The 27,575-nt window shown below is 36.5% G+C and overlaps 1 protein-coding gene across 1 annotated transcript in view; it reads left to right on the forward strand.

Moving 5' to 3' along the window:
- SEMA3C (semaphorin 3C) overlaps positions 1–27,575 on the forward strand; it is a 204,603-nt gene that overhangs the window by 138,244 nt on the left and 38,784 nt on the right. The window contains exons 9-12 of the mRNA XM_043462920.1: positions 483–597; positions 3,349–3,418; positions 5,393–5,537; positions 17,189–17,411. Of these exons, the coding sequence (XP_043318855.1) occupies positions 483–597; positions 3,349–3,418; positions 5,393–5,537; positions 17,189–17,411 (553 nt within the window). The remainder of the gene's footprint in view (positions 1–482; positions 598–3,348; positions 3,419–5,392; positions 5,538–17,188; positions 17,412–27,575) is intronic.

Consider the following 27,575-nt stretch of genomic DNA (forward strand, 5'->3'; position numbering starts at 1 on the left):
AATACCATTTTCTCTGCCCTAACCAGAGAAATATGCATGTAAATCATCTGATTAGAAATACTAAGAATTAAATAATAATGCAGAGAAATGAAGGCAAGAAAATAGAAGTACTGAGAACTGCTTGGCATAAGTATAAGCCCACTCTCCTGACCGCTGTAGAATCTGCAAGATTCCCTGTATACGTTAATTTATGTTTGTGTTGAAGACAGTGAGATATTTAGAAAGCTTTGAGGTGTATGTGTTTATTCAGTTCATTTTAATACATTTTCAGTTGAACTGAAAATAGAAGAATAACAGTATAACTATTTTTTTTAAAGTACTTTATATCTTAACTATTCCTCTTTATTGATATGCAGATTTGGTTAACATTTTCATCCTTCAGCTTATAAAAAATCCCCAAATAATAAGAATCCATATTAAATTTTAAATACATTCCACTGTTTATTTAAGCAGTCTGAAATATGTTTTCAAAATGATTTCAGAACGACACGGGTGGACTGCGTAGCCTTGTCAACAAGTGGACTACTTTCTTAAAAGCGAGGCTGGTGTGTTCAGTAACTGATGAAGATGGCCCAGAGACACACTTTGATGAATTAGGTACATAAATGTGAGATTTAAAAATGCTTTTGAGAGAGAGTTTGTAAAGTTTACAGTTCTGAATTAATGATCTGGGTACTACTCATGAATTTCCTGAAGTGTTTTTTAAATCTTTCTTACCCCTAAGTGCACTGCTGAAACATATAGTTTGTTGAATCCACCATGATATATAGATCAGTGTGTTCTGTGTATGTGTTCGTGTATGTGTCATAGAGACTGACAGAGAGAAGTATTGTATAATTTATGCATAAGTAATAATATGCTTGTGCTTTTTTAAAATGGTTGTGTAGTCACATATGTTTGAATTCTGATATTCTAGTTTAAAATCAATTTGTATGAAAATATAGCTATACATTCTTACTACAGTTAATGAAAAGAATTAAAGGTTAGAGAAGTGTCAGAGTGGAAATTAGACTTAAGCTCCAGTTTTCATTCTTCTTGGTGACCCTGGGACTAAATATTCTCAGCATGTGCGACATGAGAAGGGTTATATGTTCCAAGTCAAATAAGGACAGACAATCTGATTCCTTTCTACCAAGGAACAATTCTCTTTTTAACCAGAATAACTTGGTACATATCATGGTATCATGTTTACCAAGTTATGTTTAGAAATGATTTTTATTTTGCTTTAATTCATTGAAGTATAAAATGGTCACTAATCTCAGATATTGAAGCAGGTGATGAGGTAAGTAATAAAAAGGTGTTATAATATGATTCTGTTGTTGTTTATCACTCAGTCAAGCCCAACTCTTTGCTACTTCATGGATTGCAGCACACCAGGCTCCTCTGCCCTCCACTATCTCCTGGAGTTTGCTCAAATTCATGTGCAAATATGGTTCTAGCAGTTACAACAACTGAAATAGACATTTGGTCTCCTGAAAAGCCATTATGTTAATCATAGAAACACAAATTTCTACTTCAGTTTTTCTAGAAAAAAAGTTTTAAGTATGATTTTGTGTTATAACCTAGTCACTATTTCCTCCAGAATTCTTTACAAGTATTGTATGTTTATGTTTCAGTGACATGGAATGTTTCAGTCTCTCCTTATTTTAGGGAGAGCTAGATAGTGTCAGCCTTTGTTCACATATAGAAAGACTAGTGGTTATTACTTTATTACTTAAGATGTCCTAAATGTATTGTGAATAAAGATACATCTTTCTTTGTATTGGTCAGCAAGAATGTTATTTGCAAAAAGATCCCTAAATCCAGATATTCCTTGTATTTATAACAATTGGTTATTATTGAGATTTGCTATCAGAAATCTACTCCCAGATTCTGTCATTTATTGCACCTGCACCTCACCATCTGTAACTTTCCTTTTGCCTCCATATAGTTTAAAATGCTTATAGCAATTTTGACTGAAAGACAAAAGGTCTTACTTTATAAAGTCATTGTGAAAAACTTTTCTTCCATATTCAAATTCTAACCCTAGGTTAAAGAGAAATTGAGATTTGTAATACTTTTTTTGTTTGTTTGTTTGGTTTTTTTTTGTTTTTTTTTTTTTTTAATTTTTTTATTAGTTGGAGGCTAATTACTTCACAACATTTCAGTGGGTTTTGTCATACATTGATATGAATCAGCCATAGATTTACACTTATTCCCCATCCCGATCCCCCCTCCCATCTCCCTCTCCACCCGATTCCTCTTTTGTAATACTTTTTAAAGTAAAAAAGTAGTATTTTATCATTAAAGGATATTTAGAAATTTCAGGAAAAAAAGAAGAAACATAAAAATTTCTGTAGCTTTGTCAGCCAGAAATACTCACTGGTCATCTTCTTATACACTGATGTATAGTTTAAAGGTTTACATGGTTCTAGTTCATATTAAATACTGTTATGTCTCTTCTACCTAATATTATTTTATTAACATGGTTTCCATAAGGTAATAGTCCTCAAAAAAATTTTTAGTGTTTATTCAAGAAACTAAGATCATGGAGACAATCCCATCCCTTCATGGCAAATAGATGGGGAAACAATGGAAATGGTGACAAACTTTATTTTCTTGGGCTCCAAAATCACTGCAGGTGGTGACTGCAGCCATGAAATTAAAAGATGCTTGCTCCTTGGAAGGAAAGTTATGACTAACCTAGACAGCATATTAAAAAGCAGAAACATTACTTTGCCCATGAAGGTCCATCTAGTCAAAGCTGTGGTTTTTCCAGTAGTCATGTATGGATGTGAGAGTTGGACTATAAAGAAAGCTGAGCACTGAAGAATTAATGCTTTTGAACTGTGGTGTTGGGGAAGACTCTTGAGAGCCCCTTGGACTGCCAGAAGATCAAACCAGTCAATCCTGAAGGAAATCAGTCCTGAATATTCACTGGAAGGATGGATGCTGAAGCTGAAACTCCAATCCTTTGGTCACCTGATGCGAAGGACTGATTCCTTGGAAAAGACCCTGGTGCTGGGAAAGATTGAAGGCAGGAGGAGAAGGGAACAACAGAGGATGAGATGGTTGGATGGCATCACTGACTCAATGGACATGAATCTGAGTAATCTCTGGGAGTTGGTGATGGACAGGGAAGCCTGGCATGCTGCAGTCCATGGGATCGCAAAAAGTCTGACATGACTGAGCGACTGAACTGAATATTTTATTTATTTTACCAAGTGCTTATCTTTTAGTTCCTGTCCAATTATAATGATGCTGCAGGAATGTATTTCTGAATAATACTTTTCATAGTTGAAATTGTTCTCTTAGGTTAAATTTTTAAAATATTTGGAAACTTTAAAAAATTATATTTCTCTCTTACAGAGGATGTGTTTCTGCTGGAAATGGATAACCCAAGGACAACGCTAGTGTATGGCATTTTTACAACATCAAGGTAATTATTAAACAAATAAATTGTATGAATTAAACAATAACCTTTATTGAGTAATAGTAATTATAAAAACATTCTTTCAACTCTTTAATTTTACATAGCACTTAGGAGGCAGCCCTCTCATTTTAATTGTATTTAATTATTAAATGTATTTAAGTGGAACTCATACTTTTGAAATAGTTTTGTATGAAGTATTTGTAATAATTATATAATTTTTTCCTCAAAGAAAGGAAAATATGAGCTACAATACAGGTATAATGTATATAAGTTATATTGTTTTAAGGAAATAACTTGAAGACTCATGATGCAAATAGAACTTGGCATTTCTATTATCATTTTTATTTCAGGAGCAATCTAAAGTGTCGACTGTCAACACACTGAAACAGTTATCATCTTCGATGTGACAGGATTTCATATTTTTAAAAATAGCTTTGTTTTCTAATATATCAGAAATGCCCAATCTCAATTATCACAGATTTCAAGACTTTCCAGCATATTCTCATCCTTTCCTGTATGTTTTCCTGTGTACTATTTTATGCCAGGAATATTAACCAGCATTCAGTACAATACTCCATTTGTCATATGACCAATTTAGAATGTATTTTCATTAGACAATCAACTACAAAATGAAAATCTAAACATTTTCCTGTTCTTCTCCAGTGGAGGTAATATGGTGTAATTTTCAACTTTAATGAACCATTCAAAGTAAAATTGATTATAAATCATATTTACTTTGCCCTATAAGATATCTAAAAACACATCCTTTGGGGTGAGTTTAACAGGGAAAAAAATTAACAGGAAAAAAAATTCTTGATTTAAATCCCAAAGAATTGAACAGAGCAAAAGAGCTAAATTCTTAAGAAAAAAATATTTGTATCAAAAAAGTTATTTCCCAGCACCAGTAAATTTAACAGGGAAAAATTTTAATTGTCATTTCTGACTATTGATGCTAATGATTAATAATATATCTTGGTTCTTTCAATGGGCACATAAGTTTCCCATTAGGCATCTAATTTAAGAAAAATGTGTGAGTCAGAAAAACATTGGTTTCAGTCCATCTGCCCAATGACAATGGAAATAGTTTTCAGAAAGGATACAAATAAATTTTATGAGTTTTTCTGACTTAAGGTAATTTAATGAAACATTTTTGAACCCTGTTGTTTTCTTCTGTGACTAATAGGGAACATTTACAACAATTTCTCCAACTACCATTTAGGACAACATTATAAGAGCACTTTTACATTAAAATAATCTTAAGACAAGGAGATAGAGTGTTCCCTTATCAGTAAGATTTGTTTTGTGAGTTAAATTATGATAGGCTGTATCAGTGGTGACTTAGAATTCAAATCATATTTTTTAATAAATCATCAATTCTTTTTTTTGGTGCCAAGACAAACCACTTTGAAATTTCTTTGATTCCTTCTATATTTTGGGCCAGATTCACTGAGTACTTTATTGTAACTTAATATCTACTATGTTTGTGGATGAACTAAATGTCTTAATACTTTTTATATCAATGGTTATTTCAAGTTTTTTGGCTTAACTTGTGTATCATAACATTCAACTTTTTATCATTGATTTTGCCATTTATTTTTAAGCTGTATTTAAATTTATTTATTTATTTTTAACTTTTTATTTTATATTGCAATTGGGCTTTCCCAGTGGCTCAGTGGTAAAGAATCCACTTGCAGAATGGGAGACTAAGGAGACATGAGCTCAATCCCTGGGTTGGAAGATCCCCTGGAGGGGGAAATGGCAACCCACTCCAATATTCTTGCCTGGAGAACCCTATGGACAGAAGAGCCTGGTGGGCTATGGTCCATGGGATCACAAAGAAGCAGACACTATTGAAGCCACTGAGCATGCATAGGATTAACAATGTTGTGATGATTTCAGGTGCACAACATAGTGACCAATACAATCACTTTTAAATTTAGGAGATAGTAAAATTAATATTGTTCTGTTTTTTTTTTTCAGCTCAGTCTTTAAAGGATCAGCAGTATGTGTGTATCATTTCTCTGATATACAGACTGTGTTTAATGGGCCTTTTGCACACAAAGAAGGGCCCAATCATCAGCTGATTTCCTACCAGGGGAGAATTCCATATCCTCGCCCTGGAACTGTAAGTATCCAGCAAACTTTCTTTGTTACTTTACTTTTCAAAAAGATATAACTTACTAAGAAATGAATATCATGCTGATGTTAATTAAATACAAACATAGACCTACTGGTGTACTCATTATGATTTTTCACTGGATGAGTTCTTATACTTGGGATTTTACAAATATGTATGTTATAGAATTCTATACAATATTTTTCTAAGTGCTCTTGTTATTAATAATAGAATCTCATTTATATTTTAAGACAGCTGGATATGTTAGATAGGGAAGAGATATTTTCCTTATTTTAATGGCATAGAAACTATATCTTGGAAAATGGTAGCATTTTGGAGGCAGTCTACTAATTTGAATTCCAGTTGCTTTTCACAATTTTTCTTATAATAAGAAATCTCATTTATTTTAATGAAATTATCCTCCTGTGAGAATTAACTTAGTAATCAATCTGCAAAGCTATTTCAATTTTAGGAATATATTTAATTAAAATTATGTATTGTATATTTCTCAAGGAAATAAAATGATATTTGTGAGCAAATAATGACAATGAAAGTGAGATTCAAATAAAAAGTTTTGAGGTATTCAAATATAACCATGTCTTGAAGCTTTGTGCTGTTAAGGGGTAGATTGAAAACTACCTTTTCCAGCTCAAGGTACAGACAGTGCACTGGCAGATTGAAACAGTTTTTCCAGGACAGTGGTCATAGTCTTACTCTGTGTGTGTGTGTGTGTGTGTGTGTGTGTGTATGTGTGTGCGCGCGCACGCCTGCTAAGTCATATCTGATTCTGCAATCCCATGGACTGTAAGTCCACCGGGCTTCTCTGTCCATGGAATTCTTCAGGCAGGAATACTGATGTGTGTTGCCATTTCCTTCTCCAGGGGATCCACCTGGGAAGACCACGGTGACTCAGACAGTAAAGAATCTGCCTGCAATGCAGGAGACGCAGGTTCAATCCCTGGGTCAGGAAGTTCCCCTGGAGAAGAGAATGGCCACCCTCTCCAGTATTCTTGCCTGGAGAATTCTGTAGACAAAGGAGCCTCATGGACTACAGTCCATGGGGTTGCAAAGAGGCAGACATGACTGAGGGACTAACACAGTCTTACTGTTTGTTTTTAATTTGAATTATAATAATGCTGTGTTGCAAACTAGAATATTGGTTAGTTTCTGTCTCTGTAAAATGTTATACATCACTCTCACTGAGAGAAGATGTTACATAATTGACCATCAAGAGGAGTATAATTCTCTTATATTCTTGCATTTCATAAAATAAGGTTATATTTATAAAATGGGTTGGATATAAATAATGAATGATTTTATTTTAAAAAAAATCAAAGGAAAGCTATTAAAATAATATTTACTTGAACAAAATACTTTTCATTTTTATTTAAATATGAAATTTCCTTTGTCAGTATGCTTTCAGACATTCATCTCTCATAGGTTTTACTTACTGCTGATTCACTTTATTTTTGTATTATTATTAAATTTTATTTGCAATATATTATTTATTTCTTTGTTGTCTAATCATGTTGAATTATACTGCTGTCAATTGTTTGACAAGAAAAAAATGTGTTAATAAGCCTTTAAAGAAGATGTTTATTCAAAATTAAAAGAGCTCAGGTTTGGTTCCTTGGCTGCTGCTGCTGCTGCTGCTGACTCACTTCAGTTGTATCCGACTCTGTGTGACCCCAAGACGGCAGCCTACCAGGCTCCTCTGTGCCTGGGATTCTCCAGGCAAGAACGCTAGAGTGGGTTGCCATTTCCTTCTCCAGTGCCTGAAAGTGAAGTCACTCAGTCACGACCCTATGGACTGCAGCCTACCAGGTTCCTCCATCCATGGGAGTTCCCAGGCAGGAGTACTGGAGTGGGTTGCTATTGCCTTCTCCGGGTTCCCTGGCTAGGAAGCTCAAATAGGTATTGCTAACTTCTAATTAACTTTGGAAAGACTCAAAAATTGCTACTTATCCATGAAAGTATTGAGTTTTAAAAAGCTAGTTAATCATAACTGGCAACAAAATCTTACCATAGAATTTACAGTCTCCTTTTAAATGCTGTCTCTTTGATGCTTATAGCTCAACAGAAGATGGAAGAAACATTTAACTATTTGGTATCACACAAGGAAAAGAAATCAAGAGCCATGTCCATCTTAGGGTATTAGAGCGTATTAGATAAGAAACAGGTGGTTGGTGGTTTAGTCTCTTAAGTCGTGTCCCACTCTTGCGACCCTATGGACTGTAGCCTGCCAGGCTCCTCTGTCCATGGGATTCTCCAGGCAAGAATACTGGAGTGGATTGCCATTTCCTTCTCCAGGGGATCTTCCCAACCCAGGAATTGAACCCGGGTCTCCTGCACTGCAGGCAGATTCTTTACCAACTGAGCAAATTATATAAAAGAAGAGGAAGCTGAATAACTTTCAAATTCCATCATAACTCAAGGCTCGCATTATTTTATTGAATGTAGTTCATGTATTTTCAAATTATTCACTGATAATGTATCCAAAGATACGTCATATGTTTGAGAATTACTTACTATTTGAATTGGATCAAGTCACTGTTTCATCTTAAGTCAGAAAATTAAGAGATGGTTGTGATTGCATTTGTTTTCATCATTTATTCTATTGAACAAAATACATGTGGGATTAATACAGGAGCAATTGATTTGTAAACTGAATAAAATTCCATTTTCTCCCATGAATCCTTAAGATAAACACCTCAGATACACATGAAAGAGAGCCATGCCAAGTAAATAAATGTTTGAGGACTCAGAGTCTTTGTGAGTGCTGGAGTCAGCTTGTACCTGACTGGTAAGAAGAGCTTGCATTCACCTCATCTCAAAGAGATCACAGTAGCAATTTGAAATCAGTCATGGATGGAGTCCTACATCATGGAAATTGACGATGTTACTAATTAGGATTTTTTTTTTTTCCCTGAAGAAAACCAACCTCTTGATCCCGCAGTGCCTCATAAAGACTCTTCACCAATGGCAGCTCAAAATGACTCTGAGAATGACAGTGAGAAAAACACTCATGTCAAACTTTTATTGTACATAAAATGTGAGAGTCGATAATTTCTTTTTAGTAAAGCAAGTAAACCACTGCCAAATTAGAAAATTCTGCCCACAGTTCCACTTTGCATTATTTCCGAGCTCCTAAGCATAAGCATTTTTCCTCTTCCAAAGCAGTGTGAAATAAGCCAGGGCTTAATGACGCATCTGGAGCAGACTTTGTGAAAAAAGGGAGTGAGTTGTCAGTGCTTAAGACCTATTTCTATAATGTGGTTGCTTACATCTGGTGTTGAGATCACAGCAGCTCCTTTAAATTAAAAAAAAAGTTGTCAGATGAGTGATCCTTAGAGAATAAAAAAGGCTGGGTGGAGGAATAACCTCTGGAACCCCTCCTGGAAAAGCATACCTCCCTGAAGATTCAGTCCCTCCACCCTTTACTGAGCAAAACACCATGAAGTCAGCTCTCTGACTCAGAGCAGTCTGCATATGTCTCTTTCCTAGGGTTTTAAGGTTTAATATCCCATTCATGTAGCCAGAAGACTCACAGCCAAGTGACCCAAAACATTCCTTTTTCTCTAGGGTTAAGAATGTTGCCTCTGAAGTCCTCCCAATGTAGGATCAGCTATGATCATCATACTTTAATTCCCTATGTAGTCCAGTTGCTGGCTCAACCTTATAACTGTGTGACTGGATTCTTAAAGAAATGACACTAGCAGAAATCTGATACCCTCATTCTAATGTTCCCTGTAGGTGCTTCTTGTAAAGCAGGGTTGAGCGCTTTGTTAGCAAACTGTCCCAACCAGCAAACCCGAGTCAGTAGGTAGAAGCCTGCCAATTGTGTCATCATGTTTTTCCATAAGTAATACAAGTTTGTGGAAGAAACAGGACACCTTTGGTATGTTGCAAAGGGCAGCCAAAGACTGCAGATTCTCTCTGTGGCTGAGCTAACATATAACATTATTCTGATGCAACGTGTATAAGCTTCTGTAGAAGACTGTGACTGTGTTTGCTTACCCCATACTGCTAAAGCAGAACCTCATGAAAATGATCAGTTTTAACATCTGTTTATAAGTGGACTAGAACCATCTGCTTCATTCACAGTGCTTTGAATAGGTATACAACCTGGTGCAGCAAAAGAACACAGAGAATGTATGATCTACGTAGTTAATAGAAGAAAAAGAGACACTTTTTTACTGACACTTTTGTCAATTTCATGCATCTTCTGGTTGTTTTTACAGTAGAAGCATTTCAGTTCCTAATAGACATTTTAAAACATTGTTAGCATAGTTTACAATAAAATTCAGCACATAAGGCATATAGACATGAAAAGTTAATTACATATTCTTTCACGTAAGTATTCAAGGCATGTGAATAAAGCAGACAATAAATATTATTGAAATCTCAAGAAAAAAGAGATTGTCATGGGACAGTCTAGTTTGGAAAGGCATGTAAAAATATGTGAGATTGACCTGGCCCTGAAGAGTAGTTGATGTGGATAATTTGAATAAGTAAGGAAGGATGTTTCAGGCAAAGGTTACTGTGTACATTACAAGGCAAAGATAGAAATTAATCAGTGAGTCCTAGAAGCTCTTCATGGACTGGAACAAAGGGCTCTTTTAAGTCATGGAGGATAAATACCAGAAAGATGAGGGCCAGCTGGTGCATAAATTCAAGTCTTCAGCTATGTAATTCTTTGCACTTTAAGTAAAGGACTGAGACTACCAAGGGTTTAAACATAAGATCAATTTCTCTCAGAACACAAGTTTCAAAGACTAATAGTGGAAACTAGCCCAGATTCTAGAATATCATTTATTTATGTCCATTTATTTATCCATATGCCATTTGTCATCCAAGTGTTAAGTCAAGCTCCGTTTGAACATGCTGGTTACTCCTTCTCTAATTAGTTTTACCTTTTTTTCTGTTACCTGTCTTTAGTGTCAACTCCTACTTCTTCCCTTCACTTTGTGATTCATAATTTAGGATTGCTCCAGGCATTATAGTTGCCAGAATATTCCAAACTATTTTTGAAATCTCTAAACCTCTTCACTAATTCTGGCAGCCTTAAGTTCTCTAATAAATTCATTTTAAAAATATTGGTTCTTATTGATTGTGAGTCAAACTCTGTTTTTATTTTACATTTATCTTATATGTCACAGTTGTTATGTTACTTTGAATATGTCCATCTTTCTTACTAGAACACTTGTGTCTGGAAGACAATGGTTGCTTCCTATCCTTAAATCCCCTGATGAGCGCTTCAAAATGCATTTTGAATAAAAGCTGTCAAAAAATTGACATTTGAATTGATATGTGAACACATTAATGCTGAAAACCAGTTTAATGGGTGAGTGGATTAGTAGCAGATACTCAAAATACCTGAGAATAGGAAGGAAATTAGAGATACTTCCTGATAAGATACATGGCATCCTCATTGTTCCTAGCATTTCATGCTAGCACTTTAGTAATCAAAACACTTAAAATGTCTTTACACAAAGAAAGGAATGCTTATCATCACTTGATAAACAGAAAGCTAAAACCAGAGGAAAACAAACACCTGAAGGGGAAATTTAACCAAAATTACTTAATGACTATTTGTAGAGCAAAATTATCCTTCCTATGAATGAGACAGCAGCCCAGCTAACGGACAAAGGCTTTATTTTATAGTAGCATATGGGCATTATATTTTCTTGAGGTTTCAGTATACATGCTTTCATATATCATAAGGTGAGGAATATGTAAACTGCATCTTATTTATACTTGACAGTTTTATACTGGGCAAACTCACAAATCCAGATAGTCTGCAAAGGGTAATCAATTTTTGTTCTTGTCACATCATTGTCATTCTTTCTTTGTCTTATCTGCAGGATTTAGGCCGTGAATCAATGGAAAAAATTAATTATTGACTAAAGGAATTCTTCTGTAATCTTGAAAATAAACTTTTACTGGGAGACTGTTTCCAAGTAAAAAGTTTATTGTGAATGTAATATAAAAATCCCACATGGAGAACATTTGAATGAATATAAAATAATTGATTTCAGTTGATTTATTTGGGTTACCTATTTAATAACTGGGCTTCCTGGATGGTTCAGTGGTAACAAATTTGTCTGACAGTGCAGGAGACCCAGGATACCGAGATGCAGGTTCAATCCCTGGGTCGGGAATTTCCCCTGGAGGAGGAAATGGTAACCCACTCCAGTATTCTTGCCTGGAAAAGTCCCATGGACAGAGGAACCTGGAGGGCTACAATCCATACAGGTCGCCAAGAGTCGGACACAGCTGAGCAACTGAACACACACAACATTTAGTAACTATGGTTGTGAGTAACTGAAATATAATTTTTAGCTAAATTTCAGTTACCATTAAGTAAAACCCAGAAACTAGATGCGTGTAATTTAATAAGCTTATGAAAGTAATTGCTAGCTGGAAATTATAGAAATTGCCTAGTAATCTATGCTAACTTTGAATAATCCTGGAACTTATAAAAACAATACTTGCAAATATTTAAGGAGACAGTTCAGGAAACCATCCTTTAAGTGGTGTTTTTTGAAGGGCTGGAGCTATTTAAATGGCCCATCATTTGTACTGTCTATGTTTTTATTCATGAAAATTCATGATCCACATGCATCTTCTGGTTGTTGTGTTTCCCTTTCTCCACTTTGTGTGAGAAATGACAGTAGAAAATACCCATAACACTACATTTTTCAGAAGGATGGAACACATTCATCAGTTTAGAATACACTCACATGGAATTGTTTGTCCTCATTTGGTCTTTTATTGTAGTTAATTTATAAATATACGTATTTAAATATAATACTTTTGCCTAAAAGACAGGCATATAAACCCTAGATGAAAGTCTCATTAATGGGATAATGAATGAGAAGCTTAGTTTTATTACTTGTCTCATTATCTCTCTTGAGTGAAGTCATTTAATTGCTCTTTATGCCATTCTCAAAAAGAGAAGTATATTTACTGATCCTATAAAATATTCTAGTAATGTTAACTGGTTAAAGTTAGTCTGAAAATTGCTTTAGGGTGATACAATTCAAATGAGAGAGAGCACATTCATAATTTGTCGAGACTTATTTGCAAATGTAGGACTGCCTGGCAGTAATGGCCCAGAAGTACTGAAATTGTAGGATAGCCATTGCATGAATTTAAACCCAGAGGTTGCCATGTTTTGTTGGTCCCTAAAGTTGTTTTTCTTTTTGCACTGAACTAACATTAAAATTTTGGCAGTTGTTCAGTCGCTCAGTCCCGTCCAACTCTTTGTGACCCCATGGACTGCAGGACGCCAGCCTTCCCTGTCCTTCACCATGTCCCAGAGTTTTCTCAAATTCATGTCCATTGAGTCAGCAATGCCATCCAACCATCTCATCTTCTGTTGTCCCCTTCTCTTCTTGCCTTCTGTCTTTCCCAGTATCAGGGTCTTTTCCATTGAGTTGGCTCTTCGCATCACATGGCCAGAGTTTTGGAGTTTCAGCTTCAGCATCCATCCTTCCGATGAAAATTCAGGATTGATTTCCTTTAGGATGGACTGGTTTGATCTCCTTGCAGTCCAAAGGACTCTTAAGACTCTTCTCCAACGCCACAGTTCAAAAGCATCAATTCTTTAACATTCAGCATTCTTTGTGGTCCAACACTCACATCCATTCATGACTACTGGAAAAACCATAGCTTTGACTAGATGGACCTTTGTTGACAAAGTCATGTCTCTGCTTTTTAACATGCTGTCTGTTTTGATCATAGCTTTTCTTCCAAGGAGCAAGCGTCTTTTAACTTTCTGGCTGCAGTCATGGTCCGCAGTGATTTTGGAGGCCAAGAATATAAAATCTGTCGCTATTTCCATTTTTTCCAGTTTTTTGAAAATTGAGGTTTAAACCAGCTTTTTCACTCTCCTCTTTCACCTTCATCAAGAGGCTCTTTAGCTCCTCTTTGCATTCTGCCATTTCAGTTCAGTTCAGTTCAGTTCCTCAGTCGTGTCCGACTCTTTGCGACCCCATGAACCACAGCACACCAGGCCTCCCTATCCATCACCAGCTCCTGGAGTCCACCCAAACCCATGTCCATTGAGTCAGTGATGCCATCCAACCATCTTATCCTCTATTGTCCCCTTCTCCCCCTGCCCTCAATCTTTCCCAGCATCAGGGTCTTTTCAAATGAGTCAGCTCTTCGCATCAGGTGGCCAAAGTATTGGAGTTTCAGCTTCAACATCAGTCCTTCCAATGAACACCCAGGACTGATCTCCTTTAGGATGGACTGGTTGGATCTCCTTGCAGTCCAGGGGACTCTCGAGAGTCTTCTCCAACACCACAGTTCAAAATCATCAATTTGTCGGTGCTCAGCTTTCTTTATAGTCCAACTCTCAGATCCATACATGATTACTAGAAGAACCACAGCCTTGACTAGACGGACCTTTGTTGGCAAAGTAATGTCTCTGCTTTTTAATGTGCTGTCTAGGTTGGTCATAACTTTCCTTCCAAGGAGTAAGCGTCTTTTAATTTTATGGCTGCAGTCACCATCTGCAGTGATTTTGGAGCCCAGAAAATAAAGTCAGCCACTGTTCCCACTGTTTCCCCATCTATTTCCCATGAAGTGATGGGACCAGATGCCATGATCTTAGTTTTCTGAATGTTGAGCTTAGGGTGATGTGATCTGCATATCTGAGGTAATTGCTGTTTCTCTTGGCAATCTTGATTCCAGCTTGTGCTGCATCCACTCTAGCATTTCACATGATGTACTCTGCATAGAAGTTAAATAAGCAGGGTGAAGGTATACAGCCTTGATATACTCCTTTTCCTATTTGGAACCAGTCTGTTGTTCCATGTCTGATTCTAACTGTTGCTTCTTGACCTGCATATAGGTTTCTCAGGAGGAAGATAAGGTAATCTGGTATTCCCATCACATAAAATTCCACATTTCTATTTTCTGTTAAAATTTGACCACACTAGGTTTATATTCCTGCATAGGAGCAGTCACCTAGAAATAGGTGTTCACAGCCACACTTGAATAAACTGTAATTTTCGTTTATTACTGAGTGTATCACATCTTGCTATTCACCACAGATGCTGTACCCATTTCTGTTGATCAGGAAGCTTGATTTGTTGCTTTCCTTTCAATTTGTACCTCTCTAAAGAAGATAACTGACTGGTTCCAAATAGGAAAAGGAGTACGTCAAGGCTGTATATTGTCACCCCGCTTATTTAACTTATATGCAGAGTACATCATGAGAAACGCTGGGCTGGAAGAAGCACAAGCTGGAATCAAGGTTGCCAGGAGAAATATCAATAACCTCAGATATGCAGATGACACCACCCTTATGGCAGAAAATGAAGGAACGAAAAAGCCTCTTATGCACAAGTAAAGAGGAGAGTGAATAAAAGTTGGCTTAAGCTAACATGCAGAAAACTTAAATCCCATCTGTCCCATCACTTCATGGAATAGATGGGAAGACATGGAAACAGTGGCTTGACTTTAGTTGGCTCCATAATCAGTGCATGTTGATTGCAGCCATGAAATTAAGCGCTACTCCTTGGAAGAAAGTATGCCAAACCTAGATAGCATATTAAAAGCAGAGCCATAATTCCAACTAATCCGTCTGCCAAGGCTAGTTTTCCGTGGTCATATATGAATTGGTGCAGAGTTGGATGTGAAGAAAGCATGAGCGCTGAAACAATTGATGCTTTTGAACTATGGTGTTGGAGAAGACTCTCGAGAGTCCCCTGGACTGCAAGGAGATCCAACCAGTCCATCCTAAAGAAGATCAGTCCTGGGTGTTCATTGGAAGGACTGATGCTGAAGCTGAAACTCCAATACTTTGGCCACGTCATGCAAAGAGTTGACTCATTGGAAAAGACCCTGATGCTGGGAGGGATTGGGGCCAGGAGGAGAAGGGGACAACAGAGGATGAGATGGTTGGATAGCATCACCGACTCGATGGACATGAGTTTGAGTAAACTCCGGGAGTTTGTGATGGACAAGGAGGCCTGGCGTGCTGCGATTCATAGGGTCACAAAGAGTCGGACACGACTGAGCGACTGAACTGAAAGAAGATAAATGAAAACTAGAGCAGTAGTGCTTTTGTTTAAAAAATTATATAACCAAGTATTTTTGTTTCTGAAAGTAGAGATATTGACAGTGTTTGATAGGGTTAGACAAATAAAGTTTTATGTGTTAAAAAAGATTATATGTTGCTCATATAACTTGACACTTAGCTCCTATTAGTGCAAGTGTTCAAGTTTCAAGCTTCAGCACCTCCCAGCCTGCCCTTGAGTGTGTCCTCAGGTGACTTGTAAATGGAATCCTCTTCTCAGAAGTCCTTGTCATGCTAAAACTGCTGAAACTGTCCTGCAGCCATTTTTAGGTCTCATTATTGCTTTCTTTCTGCCTCTTTATACCTGATGGTCAGAATCTTTCCTCTCCTCACCAGAATTAATGCCCCTGTTTCATATAGCTCCTACACCAAAACTGGATAACAGATAGAATATTTCACTCATTCAACTACTCTGTCAAATATCTAATATTTATCAGCTTTATTATAGGTCTGAGGGCAGATTAATGAACAAAACATACCCAGTTGAGAATAATTCACAGCTTACCTTCTAGTGGAAGAAACAGACAATAAAGATACAAACAACAAATATATTACACACAGGTATATAGAGCTGTGAAAACAAAAAAAAATAAAACAAGCTAAGGAAATAAGAAGGTGGAAATGGTGATGGGGAGCAATTTTTGTATGTCGTCACCTTAAAGGAAGTTACTTTTGAGCTGAGAACTGAATGAGGCAACAGAGAAAACCCTGGAATTGTCTGGAGAAGAGTAATCCAGGTAGGGAACAGCAAGTGCCAGGGTCCTGGATGGGGAGCTGACTGAGGCTCAGGAAGAGCAAGAACCACGGCCGTGGTAGACGCGATGCAGCCCAGACATTCAGGAGTTCATAGCCATGTTTAGTTGTTGGGATTTTGTTCTGAGAGTAGTGGAAGTTACTGGAGTTTTCCAGAGGGAAATTACCAGGTGTATTGACCATATCCAATCCAAGCTCCAACTTCAGAGAGTCCTCTTCGATAGGAAGGGGACCAGATGGAATGAAACTCTTGCGTTAGAGTTCTGATTGAATTTGATAATGATAATCTAATTTATTCTAACCAGTAGCAGCATTAGTGGAGAAGGAAATGCAACTCATTTCAGTATTCTTGCCTGGAGAATTCCATGGACAGAGGAGCCTGGTGGGCTTCAGTCCACAGGATCGCAAAGAGTCAGACACCACTGAGCAACTGACAGACAGCAGCATTGGATTATATCTGCAAGAGCATTTTTTTTTCCCTAGCAACACTGAATCTGGCACGGGATAAGAAATATAAAAGTGATGGATGAGAAAGGTGATAAGTTATATCATAAACCAAATGACATCAGCTTCACTCTGAAAACAAACAGGACAGGATACATGGACTTAGCCTATTTAAATGATCAAATTATATATATTGTATGTTTATTTTCTACAGATCGTACTATGTATAATCATGCTGTTTTTTCCTCAATAGGTAGCAAATACACTTACAACAACTTGAGCTTCTAAGTATCTTGAAAAATAGAGGTCTCTCGATTATTATTAACAAAGTTACAATTGTATTAACTTAGTCCTTTTAAAAATATTTTTTTAGTGCCCAGGAGGAGCATTTACACCCAATATGCGAACCACGAAGGAGTTCCCGGATGATGTTGTCACTTTTATTCGGAACCACCCCCTCATGTACAATTCCATCTACCCAATACACAGAAGGCCCTTGATTGTTCGCATAGGCACTGACTATAAGTACACAAAAATAGCTGTGGATCGAGTGAATGCTGCTGACGGTACATACAATGTCCTGTTTCTTGGAACAGGTAAGTATTTTAGCTAAAACTACTCTTACTATGTAGTAAAAGAGCATAGTTGTTGAGGGCATGATATTGAAATCAGAAAAACTCCAGTGTTTGCTTCTGTCTGACTCTTAGGTGTTAAGTGTCCCTGTGTTTCTGCATCTGTAAAATGGAGTTAAAATAAATTACTTTATGGGATTGTTGGGAGGAACCAATGGCTTAATAGTAACATATGTAAAGCACCTTAAACAGTTTGGTGAAATAAGATAATGAAATAAATGAGGGGATGGGACTTTTTAAGCATGAGTGTTCCCTCAGCTAAAACAAATTCTGTGACCTCTTCACAAACACATGGAGCCATCTATGCTTTCCTGCCATCTCTACGACATTTCTTTATCAATTAATCTTTTTTTTACTTTCTAAAAATTTATTTATTTTTTAACTGAAGAATAATTGCTTTATGGAATTTTGTTGTTTTCTGTCAGACATCAACATGAATCAGCCATAGGTATACATTTGTAATATCAACATAATATCAATTACATTATTACAAACTTTATTCTTCCATTTCATCCTACCCTGAAACCTTGGCTTAGCAAACTTATGCAAGCATATAAAGTCAGGCCTGTATGTTCACCTACCTCTACCTCTGTTGTACTGCTGATTTTGCCAAGGTCTTCAGTCTTCTCATGATAAGAAAGTCCAATATCCTTTAACCATTCAAGTACCTCCATACCCTTGTATCATTTGATATTGTAGAATCACTCTTTACTTGTTGCTTTAGCCACAAGTCACATAATTTTCCTTTATCTTCAACAGTTCCCTCTCAGTTCCTTCGTTAGTCTGACTTCCATCTCCCCATGAGTATACGTATTTACTGAGGTTCTATCCATAGTCCTCTTCTTTTTACATGTTCCTTGGCCATCTCACTCACTCATTTGGTTTTAATTAGTCTGTGAAAACAAATCCCAAATGTGTATCTCTAGTCCTTGCAATCTCATGAGTTAAGTATTAGTATTTACAATTTATTATTAGGTAACAGAAGTTGTATGACCCATTAATATTTCAAACAGCATGCTTCAAACTCAGTTTATTCACTTATAAGACTGCTTAACCAATGCTTTATCTAGTTCCCCATGTTTGTATTCATTGCTACACGTTCCTCTCAAGGTTCTGTTTCTCCTTGATGTGTCATTCTCTCTAGAAATATTGCAGTTCTTGGTAAACTCAGTAAATATTTGTCAAGTTGAACTGAAAATCGTAACTATATCCATTGCTTCTCATACAGTGAAATGAATTCATAACTGATTGCAAAAACTAATCTTTGTTTGCTTACAAACTGTGTTTTCAAGAGATGTTTTCTCCATATAAATAACTACAATCTTTTAGCCTTGATTCAGATCATCCACTGTGGAGTTTGCATTTTAAAAAAAACCTTTTTTTCCTGAATTGGTCATTATAGAGTTACACTTGTCCCTAATGTCTCATAGTACTTAGGAAAAAAATGACTGTTTCTTATTTTCCTTTTGAAGCCAGTCTTAAAGGTGGGCCCTTTTTCCAGTTTTTTTGAGATATAATTGACATGCATCACTGTATAAATTTAAGGTGCACAACATAATGGCTTGACTTACATATATTGTGAAATGATAATTGCAGTAGTTTTAAGTATCCATCATATCATATAGATACAGTAAAAAGAAAGAAAAAGTATATCTTTCCTTCTGATGAGAACTCTTAGGATTTACTCTCTTAACACCTTTCATATGTATCATACAGGAGTATAACTATAGTGCATCCCATAACTGTACAGGTGTAGATTATGTCCCAAGAACTTATGTATCTTATAACTGGAAGTTTGTACCTTTTGATTGCCTTCATTTAATTCTTCCTCTCTCCACCTCTGGTAATGAATGTGGTTTTTCATTTTGTTTTTGCTTTTTTCTTCCATATATAAGTGAGAGCTTAGCATAATGCCATCAGGTTCCATCCATGTTGTCACAAATGGCAAAATTTCATTCTTTTTATGGCAGAATAATATTCTGTTGTGTTTTAAAGCACAATTATTTTTATTTTTTTTAAAATCAATTTTGAATGAGATACAGTTGCTTTACCTTTTGGTGTTGTTAGTTTCTACCGTGTAGCAAAATAACTCAGCCATACATACACATATGTCTACTCCCTTTTGGATTTCTCCTCCATTTGGGTCACCACAGTCAGTACATTAAGTAGAGTTCCCCGGGAAGAATGGGAAATGGAGATTGAGGCATATACCCTATTGATACTATTTTGTATAGACGACATATCTGTAAACAGACACTTAGGTTGTTTCCATGTCTTGTCTATTGTGAATAATGCCGCAGTGAACATGGAGGTGCAGATATATTCTGCAGTTAGTGTTTTTGTTTCTTAAAGTTGGGCTCTGATGTCACATTCAGATTGTTTTGTCATGAAAGTCTACATAAGATACACAGGTTTCATGGATGGAATTTTCTAGTCTTTAAAAATTGTCCAACAATGTTCATTTAGATAGAAAGCAGTTTTAAGAAAGAAACATGCCTTTGCACAAGTTCTTTGACTTTTCTTACTATACAAGTATCTGACACCTTTACTCGGACATTTTTATATTGGTATTTAAACACTTGTGTCATTTTCAAAAACGGTATTTAGGCATATGTTTTTAATTGTAGTGGGAATCTCCACTAATCACTGCTTACAAAGCCACATAAGTCTGTTGAAGATTGTATTCAAATAGGAAAATTCATGCTGAGAAATGCCTCTGCCAAGAGCGTCTTTCTGGATAGATGGTAACTCACATAACCATTGAACCTAGTCCTCATGATTATATCAGATCACATTGTAATTTTTTAAAAGTGATTTCAACTTACTTGAAACTCTAACAAACAGTATATTGTTATGAAATATTTCTACCTGAGTAGATCTTGAATTTCTGGTGAAATTTCTTCAAAAGAAAGTTCTCTATGTTTGTTTGCTACTGAAAGTGAATAAAATAGCCTTGTCTGAAATAGAAGTTGGGAGAATCATGGTTCACTATTCCCAGAATTTCTTAACTTTCTGTATCTAAATGTCTTAGGAAGGATTATAGTATGTCTTTTGTGTTGTCAAATCCCCAAGTACCAAACAGTCCTTTAGTTGTTATGAATAAGTAATGATGCTTCAATTATTGCCACAATTAAGCAAGCTTCTCTCATGGCTTCCCTTTTCTCTGGACCTTCATGGAGAATTAAAGGGAATTTGATGAAGATATTGGTTGTCAAAAAGTTGCCATAGGAAAAACTTATGTGACAGGTCATTGGAATGCAAACAGGATATCTTGTAACTGTATCCACTTTGAATAATAGGAATGATTTGTAGTTCACAGAATCTCTATGGTAGTTGTGCAGGCTGAATGCTCAGTAACTGTTACGGTTAGTCTATTACAGTTTACTACTCTGGCTGAGGTTGAGAGGCTGGTATTCTGGCCTTCTACTCTTCTAGGACTGCCTCATTATTTTTTGTGTGAGCTGCCAAAATAAACAAACACATACATACATAGGTACATGTATAAGTCAATAAATGCAATGAAGGGAGGGAGGAAGGGAGGGAGAAAGAAAGAAAAGTAAAATTTTTCCTGTCATCTTTTATTTCTTAGTTTGCATTATCAACGTCTAGTCTGTGGGTGAGATAGCCCACAGCCTGCTGCAAATATGGTCTATAAGCTAAGAATGATTTGCATTTTTTAATGACTGAAAGAAAAATGGCAAGAAGAATATTACATGAGCAGTGAAAATTGTAAGATTTTTAGATTTCAGTGCCCACAAAAAAGTTTTATTAGAACACAGCCACATCCATTCATTTACATTTGTCTGTGGCTGAGTTTGTGCCACCAAAGAGTTGAGTACTTGCCAAAGAGACCACTCAGCCCATAGAGCCTAAATTATTTGTTATTTGACCTTTAACAGAAAAAGTTTGATGACTTTTGTTTAATAACTGTATAATTGTAGAAAAATTAAGACTTCTGAAAGAAGCTATTGTCTAGGATGTAGCTATAATACAATAATTTATAATGATGCTTTGTATAAAAACATCTTTTTTAATCTCGAGTAAAAAATGTCTTGTTATATCTATTAAAATTTAAACTAGAAACCATGTTACTTGATTATTTTCCAATTCATTACTGCTACTATGCCCCTAACAAGGAACACAGGTTGAAACAATGTATTTTAAAGTCAGTGCTTTTTAAAATCTGGTAGTATTATTTGATATTTTGTAGAATTTGGGGTTTGAGATTTTTTTTTTTTTTGAGATTAATTTTTAGTGTTAAGATGATGGGTATTTTTACGTTCCTTAGTCTCTTTTTTCAGTCTTTAGGAAAGACTGTAAAACAGCAGACAAGTATTCTCGTAGGATTAACATTTCTGTTTTAACTTTGCTACCTACTGCTTATATCATGGCTATTTGTTCAAAGTTGACTATAAAGTACAGTGAAGAGATTTGCCTGTTTTCCTTTTGCCTCCAGAGTTATGAAAATAGTTACGTGTCTGGGTCAAGTTTAGACACATTTGTCAAATGTACATTTTTAGCACTAAATATGAATCAGAATGACATGTGGTTTCTGATGAAAGAGAGAGTATTTTTGTGAATGGATGTTAGAGGTTTGGGATGATTTAATGCCATTATGATTTTTTAATGTATGGTCGATACATGTAGTGCTTTGCCAAAATTCTTATATAGTAGGTACTGTTTCATGCCTCATACTAGCTTCTGTTTAACTGGATGATTACTAAGTTTGACTGTTGGCTCCAGTAAGCCCTTTGAAAATGTGGAGATTTGAAGTGTGTGCCACATATGTGACTAAAGCCTTAATATGTTTGCCTTGCAGCATTACAGGATCACTGCCTTTATAGTAACTAACCAGTTCTGACAGTCACATCTTTTGAAATGTACACCTAGGTTGCTTCCATGTCCTGGCTATTATAAACAGTGCTGCGATGAACATTGGGGTGCACGTGTCTCTTTCAGATCTGGTTTCCTCAGTGTGTATGCCCAGAAGTGGGATTGCTGGGTCATATGGCAGTTCTATTTCCAGTTTTTTAAGAAATCTCCACACTGTTTTCCATAGTGGCTGTACTAGTTTGCATTCCCACCAACAGTGTAAGAGGGTTCCCTTTTCTCCACACCCTCTCCAGCATTTATTGCTTGTAGACTTTTGGATAGCAGCCATCCTGACTGGTGTGTAATGGTACCTCATTGTGGTTTTGATTTGCATTTCTCTAATAATGAGTGATGTTGAGCATCTTTTCATGTGTTTGTTAGCCATCTGTATGTCTTCTTTGGAGAAATGTCTGTTTAGTTCTGACCCATTTTTTTGATTGGGTCATTTATTTTTCTGGAATTGAGCTGCAACTTAGTGCCCATCAGCAGATTGAATAAAAGGCTTGTGGTACACATACACCATCAGAATAAAATCAATTGAAAAGTCCTCATTTGTCTCCCTCATACAGAGTGAAGCCAGAAAGCGAACATACAGCATACTAACACATATATGGAATTTAGAAAGATGGTAACGATAACCCTATATGCAAAACAGAAAGAGACACAGAAATACAGAACAGACTTTTGAACTCTGTGGGAGAAGGTGAGGGTGGGATGTTTCAAAAGAACAGCATGTATACTATCTATGGTGAAACAGATCACCAGCCCAGGTGGGATGCATGAGACAAGTGCTCCGGCCTGGTACACTGGGAAGACCCAGAGGAATCGAGTGGAGAGGGAGGTGGGAGGGGGGATCGGGATGGGGAATAAGTGTAAATCTATGGCTGATTCATATCAATGTATGACAAAACCCACTGAAATGTTGTGAAGTAATTAGCCTCCAACTAATAAAAAAATTAAAAAAAAAAAAAGAAATGTACACCTAATGAACTGCAGAACTAGGCATTTTGATTTTCACAGACCCCCCTAAACTAAAAACACCCAAGATGTAAAATTTGATAGCTGGAGCCATGCATTTGACTTCAGAAAAGACGACGATCAGTTGTAAACTGTGCATGTCAGTCACTCTAAGGATAATGTCTAGACTTCCCCTTTGCTTAGAAGTAAGGAACAAATGCCTTTATAAGTCACTGGTTTTTAATAACATTGTGGTTCACTGCTTTCCAAAGCAGAATCTAGAAACATCTGAGAGTTTACCAAGGATTCCACAGGGATTGTCACAGTAGGAAATACTAATAGAACAGAGTGGAATGATGACTGAATTGAAAGGGGAAAGATGATAAATTATGGTGTGATGACTGCTTGATCATGTTGAAGAGTAGCAAAGGCAATAGGTGAAGAGAAAAATATGCAAGAGAGCCCAGATAGTGATTGTTAATCCAGAGACAAATGTTCTTATTTAAATTTTACTTTAAAAAAACAGTTTACTAAGAATAGATACATGATAGTTGCTGAAAATATTTTTCAAAAAGCATAATTCTTTTCCTTTAAGCTACTTTTCAGAGATACATTCTATTAAAGGTAGTGTGAAATCTCACATAATCATTATACAAATTTTGGTGTTGCTAGTTTGCCCGAATTACTCATTTATCTCTTTAATATGCTACTTCTTATGAAAATAAGTACACTTTTTCAAGTTTTTGAACTATTTTATTACTAGTATAGTGATGCTAATTAAGGTTATTTACAATGCTTATCTTTTGCCAGGTATGTTATTGAATCTCATCCAAACCTTGTAGTTACCCTGTGAGGAACTGTGAGAATGTAGACTCCATTGACAGCAAGGATATTTGTCTGATTTATTCATTGGTACATCCTCAGAATAGCACATTACTCAAAGTTGTTACTCAGTAAATATTCTTTGAATGAATGAGTGAATGAGTTGCACTTATCCTCCACCATGTTTATACTGAAGCTCAGATAACTGAAGATCACATTGATATTGAGTGTATGATACAACCGGAATATAACCTTTTGGTATCTGATTTCATATCATGAGCATTTATCCTCTTCAAGTTAATGTCCTCATCTACTATCACCACTTTATTTACCTTTTGTGAAGTTAGGGTAATTTCATTTTGTTGTTGTTTAGTCACTAGGTCGTGTCACTCTTTTGCAACCCCAGTGGACTGTAGCCCGCCAGGCTCCTCTGTCCATGGGATTTCCCAGGCAAGAATACTGGAGTGGGTAGCCATTCTCCAGGTGATCTTCCCAACCCAGGGATCAAACCCGCATCTTCTGCATTTCAGGTGGATTCTCCTCCTGCTGAGCCACCAGGGAAGCTCCCGTTGTCTCATTTTACTGTGAATTAGTTTCCTTCACATATATCAGGAGATACTGCTGATGTGTTGACATTCAACATTAGCTCAGCACTGCTTTGTTAGAGTTACATCACTCACTTTGCCCATCCACACATTGTCACCAAGTCGTACGTGTGAAAGAGATACGTCTTACAATGTAACAGAGAAAACCTGGATTTGTATGTGAATCAACCAGTTAACCTATGAATCTCGTATCTTTTTATGTCAGCTGCTATATATTTAGGGTTGAAGGAGGTAATATATTGGGGGGAGAGGAGAGTACTGAAATGGAAGAGTAATCCATCTCACTTTTTGTTGTGTTACTAAATCTTTGTGCATTTTAAAACTTGTGCCTTTCAGCAGATGAGATGGCAGTGATATGCTCTTTATTACTGGTGCTTGTACCATTTATTCACTAATATAAAACATCTGCAAGCAAACCTGTATCCTGTATGTTGCCTTCATTTTAACCCTCACTCTTTCATGAATGTAAGAAAATTTTCTAACCCAAAGACATTAACTTATAAAGTCTTTTGTCTGTGTTTTAATAAGAAATAATCACACTATGTTCTTGCTCCTGATGCACTGCCAAGTTTCCCTGAAGCAGACTTAGCAGACTTTGTCCCTTGGAGAAGCTCTCATAGCTTGTTCCTCAGCCTGGCCAGCCCTCTCTATGTGACTACCGAAGGAGGTAGATAACCAGGTGTCAGTTGTGGGGGTGGTCTTTGCTGAAAGCCAGTTTTGTTTTGTTTTGTTTTTAAGTTTTATGGAACTGAGAAATGTTTTCAAATTGTTGAAAATGAAAAGAGATTTAGTTTAGAATATGAAGTGTAGTGTGAATTGAACCAAAAAGGTTTGAAAGTGGATTTTCTGAGGTGAGTCTATGTTATTAGAGTCATAAATGTTTTCCTTAGTTGTATGCGTATTTTCTCTTTCACTAATGTGGTGAGCACAATAATAGTCCCCCAAAGATTATATCCTAATCCGTGGGAACTGCCATCTCTGCTCAGGGTCCCACAAAGCCACAAAGTGTAAACCAGCCTGCATTCCTTTCTGGAGTTCAAAATCTTTTCCAAACTCACACAGTATTTGGAAAAATTAAGTTCCTTCCTGATGCTGGGATGAGGTACTGCCTTTCCCTGCCATTGTCCATTCAAAAAACTCCTGTTTGTTCCTTCTTTCTGCGAAAACAGAGTCTCATACAATGTAGCCTAATCATGGGATTGGCATACTATCGATTTAGCATTATTCTGTGGTTTTAGAAGCAAGTCACACATCTACTGTATTCAAGGGGAGAAGTTATACAAAGGGGTGACTTAGTAAGGCTCTTCTTAGAGAAGGTCAGTCACTTCCCAAGTACATTTATGTAGCTCCCTTTGGCATTGGTAGAGAGGATATATTACAGACAGAGGGAAAAGGCTGGTTAGGAGACTTGGTTTTTTATAGGCAAGAAATGATGAGAGCCTAAATTAAAACAGGTGCTAGAAGTCAGAGATTGAGAGGGATTATCAAGAGATATTTAGGAAGAGGCAAGGACCTGATAATAACTAACTTGATTTGGGCAGAGTAGGCAGATGAAAAAAAAGTGCCTAGGGTGTTTTGTAAATGTATGGTCTGTCACAGGGATGAAAAGAAGTACCATTCATTGAACAAGGGAATATAGAATCAGCAATCAGATTTGGAAAGTAGTGGAAAGATTTGGAAAGTAGTGTGCCCATTCCTTTTGATGGGCACACCTGTCCTTTCCTATGACCTGTTATGATTATAAGTTGAATTTACCACCTAAAATACATTATCTCATTAAATCTCATAGCAACCAAATGAGAGAGAATCATTATCCCCATTTTAGAACTGTGTAAACTGAGGCTTTGATAATTAAATGGCTAGCTTATGGTTGTGAAGCTGTTAGAAACAGTAACTAAATTCCAACCCAGTTCTGTCTCCCACTGAGTTAGAGATTCTGTGGACTGCTCAGATGGATAAGTCCAAGAGGGTGTTGTTGTGGATACACTTCAGCAGAGAGGGCTGTGCTAGAGATGCAGATACAGAAGTCATTAGCAATATAGGTGTTAGCGGAATCCTTGACAGTTCTTGAGGTCACTCTAGGAACTATGCAGATAAGAATTTAACCCTGGGGAGCTCATTTAAAGGGCAGGAAAATTAAAGATTATCTACTAAGAAAATGGAGAAAAAGTGATCATAAGGTAACAGGAAAATAAGACTTAGTATCATGGTGACCTCGAGAAAAGAGAATAGCAGGCAGGAAAAAAAGCCATGGCCAAGATCATCAGATGTGACAGTTATGTCCGAGTGCCCTTGTACTGTGTTCCTTTCCTCATTAGCCTGTCTTCTTGAAGACCAGTGAAGCTTGAGAGGAGAATAACCATTTCAGTATAAAGAGTGGGTTGTGAACAGGAGGAAGTAAGAATGGGTTAGCATGAGCAAGTGCATTGAGAGATGGCTAAATGAAGAGGGAAACCTCCTCTTTTTACCTGAGCACCCAAAAACGTAGGCAAATGTTCCAGGCCAGCTTCTCTATGTGCTTTAGTCTTTGCAAACTATTGTAGAAATGCCCATCTTATGACAAAACTGGGCAGAAAATAAACTAATTAATAATGACCATAAAATCCATTAATCTCGGATGAGTAATTCTTTCCTCAAATTTTAAAGGATTAAATAGAAAGAGTTAGCTCCTTGCATCATTGGAAATTTAGTTGTCCATCCTGTGTCGGTTCTATAAAACCTTGCATATGACATATCTCCATGGAAGTCCATTTGTTTTAAATTGATACTGTAAATAAAACATTCATAATACAATACAACAAAGGATACTGAAATGTAATTTGTACATTTTGGTAATTTACACAATCCTAAGACATTAATGTTAGTGATTCCT

This window comes from Cervus canadensis, chromosome 3 (genome assembly GCF_019320065.1).
Source record: "Cervus canadensis isolate Bull #8, Minnesota chromosome 3, ASM1932006v1, whole genome shotgun sequence".
In the NCBI taxonomy this organism is placed as follows: Eukaryota; Metazoa; Chordata; class Mammalia; order Artiodactyla; family Cervidae; genus Cervus; species Cervus canadensis.